Below are 11,737 nucleotides of genomic sequence, written 5' to 3'. Positions count from 1 at the left end.
CCCGTTCCCATGATGAGATTTTTCTTAAGTGGCATCTGATTTCCCTTCTGCGTTGTTGATTTCTTACTCGTTTTATTTCTTTTGCCAAGTTTATCAAAAGATGTCACAATGAGACCTCCATCCAGTGATGACGATACCCTTACCGAACCATCCGCTTCGGGGCATGATAAAGAGAAGAAAATAAAAAGAGCTTCGAGTTCTCCGAGCTCTAAGAAGAAGAAGCCAAGGAAAACATTGGCGCGTAAACCCAAGGAAAGCACCAGTGCTCGAGTACTGTCTCCGGACTCACTCTATCGATTGAGGGATGAGTCTGAGGGGGAAGGAGAAGCCTTAGATCTGGTGTCCAGCGTGTTGTCGCAGCTCGAAGGGCAAGGGGCCTACGAACTAGAGGGAGGTGAGGCCGATCTTTATCAAGTCGGGGAGGCCAAAGAAGAGGCAGGAATTGAAGCTTCCCGGGATGCAGGCAAATCCCCGCAGAAAGCTCTTGGCCCGATAGAGATTGTCGAGTCGCCCTCGTTCACAGAGTCGACGTTCAACGAGGCCCTAGGTGCAAAAAAATGCCACATCAAGGGGGCTCATAGAGCGAACGACCCCTTTTGTGGTCTTTTCGACGATGTGGATTTGGAGGCCACGGAGGACGCCACCGGATTTGGAGATTTAGAGATAACGAGGAAGAGCTCACCCTATGAAGCAAGGGGGCCTTCTTCGAGCCCGGAATTGGTCTATCGATTCCCTTCCCCAAGTGATAATCCCGATCGGAAGCGATCCATTGTTATCTCCCTTTCGGAGGATGCCCGAGTCCTCTCCGCCCCTGTAGGGGTGACCAATTATCTTCGGTGCTTGGTGACCGAGTATGATCAAGCCAAGATGAACAAGGTGGATGCACCCTGCCTTTTCAACGAAGCATAACAGGCACTGAACCGTGTAACTTCATGCTTTCCTAAGTAATTTTTTGATTTACACTTAGATTATTTCGTAGATAACTTAGTGTTTTTCTTCGTGCTCATAGGCATCGGTGCTTTATCACAGGACCTTTTTAATGTACCGGGATGAGCTGAAACAACTTGAAGCTGAAGTTTGTGAGCTCACTGAGAAAAGAGATGCCTTTAAACTTCTTAGCGAGTAGTTCGAAGGGGAGGGTTAAGAACCCCCGAGCTGAGCTGGAAGTTGCTCGAAAGGAACATACCGATTTGGTTGAGCAGGTAAAAGTTTTTGAGGTTAGTGACGATGAATTTGATTTGGTGACTGATGGTCAAAATCCGCAGGTCCAGCAAAAGCTCGATCGGATTGACCAGCTTCGAGCTGAAATAGATATAGTCAAAGTTGAGACCGATGAATGGAGATGCCGAATAAATCGTCTGGCCTCAGAAATAATGGTTGCTAGGGCACTACTAGCTTCGACTGAAATCCATCTTAGAGTGGCAAAGGAGAGGGCCGAGGTTCAGACCAAAAATGTTGAGGAGCTCCAATCCCGGTTAGGCTCGGATGTCTCAGATCAAAAAAGTCTGGCCAAGGAACTTAAAACGGCTAAGTTAGAGGTCGTTGTGATCAAAGTCGAAGCTGATGAAATGGTGGTCCAGTACAAGGTCGATGCCGAGGCGACTCAGGACCTTGTAAAAAATATAGTTGAGCATATGAAGTGGCAATCCCGAATGGAGGCCCTCGAAAAAGTTCACGTTCGGGGTTTTGATTTATCGGCTGATATCGAAAATGCCAAGGTGCTTGAAGCCGAGGCCAAGAAGCTGGCCTATCCCGATGAGGAAGATTTTGAGGATTTTGAATATTTGGGCGAGTCAGAGGGTGGCGAAGACCCCAAAGGTGATGATGCGGCCCTCGGCAAGACTAGGCCACTTAGGCCCCTTTTAGATGCTTTTGTTTTTTGCTTTTTGTATTACCTTTTTGTTAAGGTCATTCGGACTTTGTAAAAATTTGCATCGGGCTGTTTGGACCTTGTAAAAATAATTTTTGATATGTATATAAGGCTTCTTCCCTTCAACAGCTTTTGAATTTTCCCTTTGCTTTATTACTTATCTTTACAAAGATCGAAATGCCTTAGCAAGAAATAGTTAGGTTACGTTCGGAGGTTCGTACAAACCTTGCCTTCAACATTATTCTGTTTTAAGGCATCGTGGGTGTTCGATATTACCGAAAACGTTTTCACAACATTACCCAACATTATTCCGTTTTAAGAACCGGTTATGAAATTTTGAAGGTCTTATTTTTTGTTACAGGTCTCGGATGTCTCCGAGCCGTTTTAGTATGGCCGTAGTCTTTTTAGTTCGGGTGTTGCCCAATGGGTTTGGCACCTCGAGTTATCCAGACTTGCCTTAGATAACGATCCCCAAACGGGATTAGCCGTAGCTTTATGGAGTTCGAAAAATGCCAAATAAGCTTCATGCCCTCGGGGTTCGATATACCGGAATGATCATAGCCTTTTAATCCGGAAAATACCAAATAGGCTTTGTGCCCCCGAACTCCGATAATCCGAGTCATTCGAGTTTGTTTTCGGACGGCGACCTCTGATTGGGAGTGATCGTTTGAACCCGGATAAAAGCGGTCCTTGGGCTCGATACCTTTAGGGGATCGAATGTAAGAAATTCCTTAAGATAAAAAGAGAAATTCTTAAAAGACAAGATATTTATCTGCAAGGTAGAAACTTTTATTCTTGACACATGTGTACAAGTTTTGTGCCAAGGCTCGAGTAATCTATGCGGGCACAGTTTATGTGACCGTTTGGCCCTTACAGTAAATCCTATCGATCGAGACGTGACCATTTAATCATAAAGTTTCCTTCCTTGTTAAAGTCGTTAACCGAGGTGATCCCCCCAATGATCACGGCCTATCAAAGAGATGCCTCGAATACTGTTGTGTTCTTTGATACTGGTTCGTTAAAAACCTTGGCGAAAAACTCATTTGGGACAAAACCCGTTCAAGGGGAAAAAAATGCAACGCGTGCCTTCAGGCCTAAAGGTTGTATCGTTCCTTGATGATTCCCTGCAAGTGTTAGTTCGGAATGTAAATAAATAAAAGGAAATGAATAGAGTCGTACCTTAGCAGTAGTATCGCTTCAAGTGAGCTATGTTCTAGTTATTCGGTAGTTGCTCACTGTTCATCGTTCCGAGTTTGTATGATCCTTTACCGGTGATCTCAATAATCTGATAAGGGCCTTCCCAGTTCGGACCCAACTTCCCTTCGTTCGGGTTTCGGGTGTTTTGTGTAACCTTCCTTAGTACCAAGTCCCCGACATTGAAGTGTCGAAGGTTGACCCCTCGATTGTAATACCTTTCGATCCGCTGCTTTTGGGCGGCCAATCGGACAAGGACTGCTTCGCGCCTTTCATCCAGTAAACTTAGGCTCGCGTTCATAGCCTCGTCATTTTATTCCTTGGTTTCATATCGGAACCTGAGACTTGGTTCTCCGACTTCGACCGATATTAGAGCTTCGTCACTTGGCTTCGATCACTTATGACCCCAAGCATTTGGCTAGTTCAAGGCCTGCAATCATGGCCTTATATTCGGCCTCGTTGTTAGTCAATTTAACAGTCTTAATAGATTGTCTAACTACATTGTCTGTTGGTGACTTCAATATGATGCCAAGTCCGGACCCTTTTGCGTTTGAGACGGCATCCGTAAAGAGGATCCAAATTCCCGAGGAGGTCCCTGAGTTAATTAATAACTCTCTTTCGACCTCGGGTAGTAGGGCTGGCGTAAACTCGGCCACAAAGTCTGCCAAGATTTGAGACTTAATGGCGGTCCGGGGTCGGTATTCAATATCGTACCCACTTATTTTCATGGCCCATTTGGCTAACCGACCCGATAGCTCGGGCTTATGCATAACGTTCTTCAACAGGTAAGTAGTTACGACACATATGGGGTGACACTGGAAGTATGGTTTTAGCTTCCTAGAGGCGCTTAGCAAAGCGAGCGCCAGTTTTTCTAGGTGAGGGTACCTAGTTTCGATATCACCTAGGGTCCTGCTAACATAGTAAATTGGAAATTGTGTACTTTGCTCTTCCCAAACCAGGACTCCACTTACTGCTATCTCAGAAACTACCAAGTACAAGTATAGTTGTTTGTCTGTCTTCGGTGTGTGAAGCAGCGGTGGGCTCGATAAGTATCGTTTGAGTTCCTCCAAAACTCGTTGACATTCTGGGGTCTATGAGAAGTTATTCTTCTTCTTCAATAGTGCAAAGAATCGGTGGATCTGATCGAACGACCTCGAAATGAATCGTCCCGGGCAGCAATGCATCCAGTTAGTCTTTGCACGGCCTTCACGTTGTCCATGACCGTGATGTCTTCGATGGCTTTGATTTTGTCGAGGTTGATCTCGATTCCCCAGTTGGATACCATGAATCCGAGGAATTTACCCGACCCAACTCCAAATGCATATTTTTTCGGGTTCAACTTCATATTGTATTGCTTTAATATGATGAAGGTTTCCTGGAAATATTTTAAATGGTCCTCTGCTCGCAGGGACTTAACCAACATGTCGTCAATGTAAACTTCCATTGATTTTTTTATTTGTTCCTCGAACATCCGGTTAACTAGGCATTGATAAGTGGCACTGGCATTTTTTAATCTGAATGGCATCACGTTATAGCAGTACGTGTCGTACTTTGTGATGAAGGAGGTTTTTTCCTGATCACCCGGGTCCATCCATATTTGGTTGTACCCGGAATAGGCATCGAGAAAACTAAGGATCTCGTGGCCGGACGTGGCATCGATCATGCGATCAATGTTGGGCAAAGGAAAAGAGTCCTTGGGACACGCCTTGTTCAAATCCTTATAGTCTATACACATTCTTAATTTGTTCCCTTTTTTAGGGACTACCACTACATTTGCTAATCAATCCGGGTATTTACCTTTTCGAATTGACCCCTTTTTAAGGAGTTTAGATACCTCGTCCTTGATGAAAGCATGTTTGACCTCGGACTAGGGCCTCCTCTTCTATTTGACCAGATGAAATTTTGGGTCCATGTTTCCTTCCTTGTTAAAGTCGTTAACCGAGGTGATCCCTCCAATGATCACGGCCTATCAAAGATATGCCTCGAATACTGTTGTGTTCTTTGATACCGGTTCGTTAAAAACCTTGGCGAAAAACTCATTTGGGACAAAACCCGTTCAAGGGGAAAAACATGCAACGCGTGCCTTCAGGCCTAAAGGTTGTATCGTTCTTTGATGATTCCCTGCAAGTGTTAGTTCAGAATGTAAATAAATAAAAGGAAATGAATAGGGTCGTACCTTAGCAGTAGTATTTCTTCAAGTGAACTATGTTCTAGTTATTCGGTAGTTGCTCACCGTTCATCGTTCCGAGTTTGTATGATCCTTTACCAGTGATCTCAATAATCTGATAAGGGCCTTCCAGGTTCGGACCCAACTTCCCTTCGTTCGGGTTTCGGGTGTTTTGTGTAACCTTCCTTAGTACCAAGTCCCCAACATTGAAGTGTTGAAGGTTGACCCCTCGATTGTAATACCTTTCGATCCGCTGCTTTTGGGCGGCCAATCGGACAAGGACTGCTTCACGCCTTTCATCCAGTAAACTTAGGCTCGCGTTCATAGCCTTGTCATTTGATTCCTTGGTTTCATATCGGAATCTGAGACTTGGTTCTCCGACTTCGACCGATATTAGAGCTTCGGCACTATAGACCAATAAGAGCGGGGTGGCCCCGGTACTGGACTTCGAGGTCGTTCGGTATACCCATAAGACTTCGGGCAGGATTTCCTTCCATCTTCATTTGGCGACAGTTAACCTCTTTCTCACGTTTTGGAGTATGATTTTGTTGGTTGATTCTGCTTGCCCGTTCCCACAAGGTTGATAGGGTGTTGATAGTATCCTTTTGATCTTATGATCCTCAAGAAACTTGCTTACCTTGCTGCCGATGAACTGTTTCCCTCTGTCGCATACGATCTCGGACAGCATTCCGAATAGGCATATGATATGATCCCAAATGAAGTCGACGACTTCTTTCTCCTTGACCTTTTCGTATGCATGGGCTTCCACCCACTTAGAAAAATAGTCAGTCATAAATAATATGAATTGAGCCTTACCGGGAGCCCATAAAAGGGGGCCAACAATATCCATTTCCCACTTCATGAACGGCCATGGTGACAAAATCGAATGCAGCAGCTCCCTAGGCTGATGAATCATTGGAGCGTGTCTTTGACATTCACCACATTTTTGTACGAACTCCTTCTCGTCTTTTTCCATATCGATACAGTAATAACCGGCTCTGATTATTTTTCTAACCAATGATTCGGGGCCCGAATGATTTCCACAGGTACCTTCGTGGATTTTCCTCAAAACATACTCAGTATCTCTTGGCCCTCGACATATTGCGTGTGGGCCATCAAATACTCTTCTGAACAGGGTTCCGTCTTCAAACAGGCTAAGCCGGGCTGCCTTTGTACGCAGGGCTTTCGATTATTTTGGATCCGAGGGCAGTTTCCCGATCCTAAGATATTCTATGTAATTATTTCCCCAGTCCCAAGTTAGGATCATCGAGTTGATCTCAACATGGCCTTCTTCCACCACCGATCTCATAAGTTGTATAACTGCCCCCGAATTGAACTTGTCTTCTTTGACCGATGACCCTAAGTTAGCGAGGGTATCGGCCTTACTATTTTGATCTCGAGGTACATGTAGCAAAGTCCATTCTTTGAACCGATGTAAGTTACCTTCAACTTGTCCAAGTATCTTTGCATTCGTTCTTCTCTAACCTCGAATGTTCCATTGACTTGGTTTACCACAAGGAGGGAATCGCACTTGGCTTCGATCAATTATAACCCCAAGCATTTGGCTAGTTCAAGGCCTGTAATCATGGCCTTATATTCAGCCTCGTTGTTAGTCAATTTCACAGTCTTAATAGATTGTCTAACTACATTGTCTGTTGATGACTTCAATATGATGCCAAGTCCGGACCCTTTTGCGTTTGAGACGGCGTCCGTAAAGAGGATCCAGATTCCTGAGGAGGTCCCTAAGTTAATTAATAACTCTCTTTCAACCTTGGGTAGTAGGGCTGGCATAAACTCGGCCACAAAGTCTGCCAAGATTTGAGACTTAATGGCAGTCCGGGGTCGGTATTCAATATCGTACCCACTTATTTTCATGGCCCATTTGGCTAACCGACCCGATAGCTCGGGCTTATGCATAACGTTCTTCAACGGGTAAGTAGTTACGACACATATGGGGTGACACTGAAAGTATGGTTTTAGCTTTCTAGAGGCGCTTAGCAAAGTGAGCGCCAGTTTTTCTATGTGAGGGTACCTAGTTTTGACCTCACCTAGGGTCCTGCTAACAAAGTAAATTGGAAATTGTGTACCTTGCTCTTCCCAGACCAGGACTCCACTTACTGCTATCTCAGAAACTACCAAGTACAAGTATAGTTGTTTGTCTGCCTTCGGTGTGTGAAGCAGCGGTGGGCTCGATAAGTACCGTTTGAGTTCCTCCAAAGCTCGTTGACATTCTGGGTCTATGAGAAGTTATTCTTCTTCTTCAATAGTACGAAGAATCGGTGGCTCTGATCGAACGACCTCGAAATGAATCGTCCCGGGGCGGCAATGCATCCGGTTAGTATTTGCACGGCCTTCACGTTGTCCATGACCGTGATGTCTTCGATGGCTTTGATTTTGTCGAGGTTGATCTCGATTCCCCGGTTGGATACCATGAATCCGAGGAATTTACCCGACCCAACTCCAAACGCATATTTTTTCGGGTTCAGCTTCATATTGTATTGCTTCAATATGCTGAAGGTTTCCTGGAAATATTTGAAATGGTCCTCTATTCACAGGGACTTAACCAACATGTCGTCAATGTAAACTTTCATTGATTTTTTTATTTGTTCCTCGAACATCCGGTCAACTAGGCATTGATAAGTGGCACCGACATTTTTTAATCTGAATGGCATCACGTTATAGCAGTACGTGCCGTACTTTGTGATGAATGAGATTTTTTCCTGATCACCCGAGTCCACCCGTATTTGGTTGTACCCGGAATAGGCATCGAGAAAACTAAGGATCTCGTGGCCAGACGTGGCATCGATCATGCGATCAATGTTGAGCAGAGGAAAAGAGTCCTTGGGACACGCCTTGTTCAAAATCTGTACACATTCTTAATTTGTCCCCTTTTTTAGGGACTACCACTACGTTTGCTAATCAATCCGGGTATTTACCTTCCCGAATTGACCTTTTTTAAGGAGTTTAGATACCTCGTCCTTGATGAAAGCATGTTTGACCTCGGACTGGGGCCTCCTCTTCTATTTGACCAGATGGAATTTTAGGTCCATGCTTAGCTTGTGAGTGGTTATCTCCGGTGGGATCCCTGTCATATCAAGATGGGACCAAGAGAAATAATCTTCATTAGTTATAAGAAATTGAATGAGTTTTTTTTAGAGCTCGGAGCTTAACCCCGTGCGCAGGTATACCTTTTGATCGGTAAAGTATTCTCTCAATATGACTTGTTTCATCTCCTCGACCATAGATTTAGTGGCGTCGAAATCATCAGGGGCTATAAAAGATTTGGGAACCCCGTAATCATCATCCTCGCCTTCCCCTCGTTTGTCTGAATCTGCCGAGGCTGGTGTCAGTGATTGCTATTTGGCCCCATTTTTTACCATCAGGTTCAGATCCTTCGATGTTGAGATTATAGATGTAGGTATCACCTCATCAACCGCGAACATTTCCTTGGCAGCCGATTGTTCATTATAGACTGTTTTGACTCCGCTAGGTGTTGGTAATTTCAGTGCCTGGTGCAGTGCCTGATCCATGGCCTTACGAATAAAGCGTTATACCTTATGTCTCCTTCGATCACATAAAATTTAGTTTCCTAGATGGTCCCGGCGGTGTTTACTGGTAAAGTTATCTCGCCCTTAGTGGTTTCACACGCCATGTTGAGCCCGTTTAGAACTCAGACTGCAGGCACGATTTGGTCTTATAGACCGAGTTGCTCCACAACCCTCGATCGGATGATATTGGCGGAGCTACCTGGGTCAATTAACACACATTTAAATTGGGATTTATTTATGAGTATAGTTATTACCAGTGCATCATTGTAGGGCTGCATGATTCCTTTCGCGTCCTTGTCGTTGAAAGACAAGGTTCCTTCCGGTATATAATCTCGAGTCCGTTTCTCCCTTGTGATGGATATTTTGGTGCGTTTCAACATCGGCCCCTGAGGAACATCGACCCCACCAATAATCATGTTAATGACGTGTTGAGGTTCTTCTTGCTCGTCCTGCTTGTTAGAATCCCTATTCCTGAAATGATTTTTTACTCGGTCGCTCAGGAATTCTCGAAGATGCCCGTTGTTGAATAATCAGGCTACTTTCTCTCTCAATTGTCAGCAATCCTCCATTTTGTGGCCGTGAGTGCCTTGATATTTACACATCTGGTTAGGATCTCTCTGGGATGGATCGGATTGTAACGGTCGAGTCCATGTGGTGTCCTTGATGCATCTGATAGCTGATACAATGGCTGCAGCATCGATATTAAAGTTGTATTCTGATAACCTTGGTGCTTCTTTAGGCCCGATGGGCCTATCGAAGCTATTTTTGCTCATGAGTACCCAGTTTCTATGACCTCTGCTTCTTCAATCTCCGTTTTACGGCTAGTACCGATCCCTGTTTGGTCTCGGTTTACAATCGATGTCTCTCTTGACTCTGTCGATGTTTCTGACGAGATAAACAGTCCCCGAAGGGGCCCCGAGTTGATCATCTTCCACTCTGATCTTTGATTGATATCGGTTATGCACGTCGGCCCAAGTAACAGCCAGATATTCTACCAAGTTTTATTTCAACTGCTGTGAAGCCCTCAAGTTTCGAATATTGAGTCCTTGAGTGAAAGCTTGAACAACCCAATTATTAGCAACTGGCGGTAGGTCTATCCTTTCCATCTGAAATCGGGATACGAACTCTCTGAGCATTTCGTTATCTTTCTATTTTACTTTGAAAAAGTCCGACTTCCTGGTCTCGACCTTGATGGCACCAGCGTGTGCTTTCACGAAAGAATCTACAAGCATAGCAAATGAGTCAATAGAATTAGGAGGTAAGTTGTGATACCATATTATAGCTCCCTTTGATAGGGTCTCTCCAAAATATTTCAACAGAACAGACTCGATCTTATCGTCCTCCAAGTCGTTCCCTTTGATGGCACATGTATAAGAGGTTACATGCTCATTTGGATCGGTCGTTCCGTTATACTTAGGTATCTCGGGCATACGGAATTTCTTGGGGATCGGCTTCGGACCCGCGCTCAGAGGAAAAGGTTTTTGCACGAACTTTTTGGAATCCAGGCCTTTCAATATCGGTGGTGCTCGTGGGATCTGGTCTACCCTGGAATTGTAGGTTTCCACCTTTTTGTCATTAGCTTCGATTTTCTTCTATCTATTTTGTCAATTCTTCGAGCATCTTTATGATCTCAGGGTTAGCCCCCGATTCATGTTCATTCAACCTTTCTACAACCGGTTCATCCCTGCGGATGACTTTCCGGAGTAGACCGGGTTTAACTCTGCTCGGTGCACGACTTTGGTTCTGTAACTAAGCTATCGCCGCTTGTTGAGACTGCAGCATTTCGAAGATCACCCGCAAACTAATCCCGCCCTCTCCAACGTTTTGTGTATTTTGAGTTGCCGATCAGGCTCCACCACAGACGCTATTCTCGGGTCAGTTGGCAAGTTTGCGTCGATAGCCACATGTGAATTAGCGTCAATTGGGTCTGCGATCGAAATTTCGATGGGATCAGCGGGCGGTACCTCGTTACCGGGTGCTACGTTGTTATTTTCACCGTGGTAACCAGACTCGTTGTCAACATGTAGGAGTGCTGATTGAGAGTTCGACATTTTTGTGTTTTAACCTGAAATCAGAGACACTTCAAAGAGAAAGCGTAAAGTAGTGTGTGTTATGGAGATTTGTATCAAATAACTACTATTATCCTTAGCCCCACGGTGGGCGCCAAATTATTTACCCTCAAAATCGGATAACAATTAAATTTGTACGTGGTTTTAAGGATACGTAATCTAGCTTGATACAAAATGATAAATCAGATTGAAATTGAAATAAACAATAGGAAAGTAAATGTAAACCGCAAAAGTTGAACAGTCTTAGCCTTAGAAGGTTAGCCGGCCTCAAGCCAAAAGTGCTTTTATCGATATCAGAACAGAATGACAAGAGAATAATAAGAACTAAAAATAACAATATATTGCTTTGTGATGCGTGTTACAATGTGTTCAATGAATTATCATACCCCTTTATATAGTAGAGGAGTCCTATTTTAGGTACAATTCTATAGAAGGTAAAAAATCTCTTAATTTGCTGATTGCCGGTTCCTTATTGATACGTGCCGAGATTCCCGCCGCAATATCCGACCAGTCACGTATATTTTGGCCTTTTGTTAGTTATCCCAATAATGTCTCTCTAAGCTCATTCGAGGCTAAGGTCGACATCGAACTCACCGCTAGTCGAAGGCAAGCGTACCAACCTCGGGTCCTAGATCGGTGGGACTCGAAGTCGATCTTCATTCCTTAGTTGCCACGTTCCAAACCTAACTTATCAAGTCGTAGGCGAGTTCGATTTCGACCGTATACAACAACATTTTCTATGAACCAAAATTGGTGCGATCAATTTCTTGTTTGTTCCCCATCCTCTTAACAGTAACCATCAACAGTAACAACTCCACCAATAACCAAAATGATCATTTTTTCGTTTTGAAACCAATAAACACATGGTAAAATTCAATCACTTTTCTAG

The 11,737-nt window shown here is 44.3% G+C and overlaps 1 protein-coding gene across 1 annotated transcript; it reads left to right on the top strand.

Moving 5' to 3' along the window:
- Positions 1–1,100: 1,100 nt before the first annotated feature.
- On the top strand, positions 1,101–1,925 carry LOC138891932 (intracellular protein transport protein USO1-like). The gene has a single exon (XM_070175620.1). It carries the CDS (start codon positions 1,101–1,103, stop codon positions 1,923–1,925), a length of 825 nt encoding a protein of 274 aa, XP_070031721.1.
- The last annotated feature ends 9,812 nt before the right edge of the window (positions 1,926–11,737 follow it).

Source organism: Nicotiana tomentosiformis, chromosome 5 (assembly GCF_000390325.3).
Source record: "Nicotiana tomentosiformis chromosome 5, ASM39032v3, whole genome shotgun sequence".
Taxonomy (NCBI): domain Eukaryota; kingdom Viridiplantae; phylum Streptophyta; class Magnoliopsida; order Solanales; family Solanaceae; genus Nicotiana; species Nicotiana tomentosiformis.
This window is presented reverse-complemented; position numbering and strand designations above follow the sequence as displayed.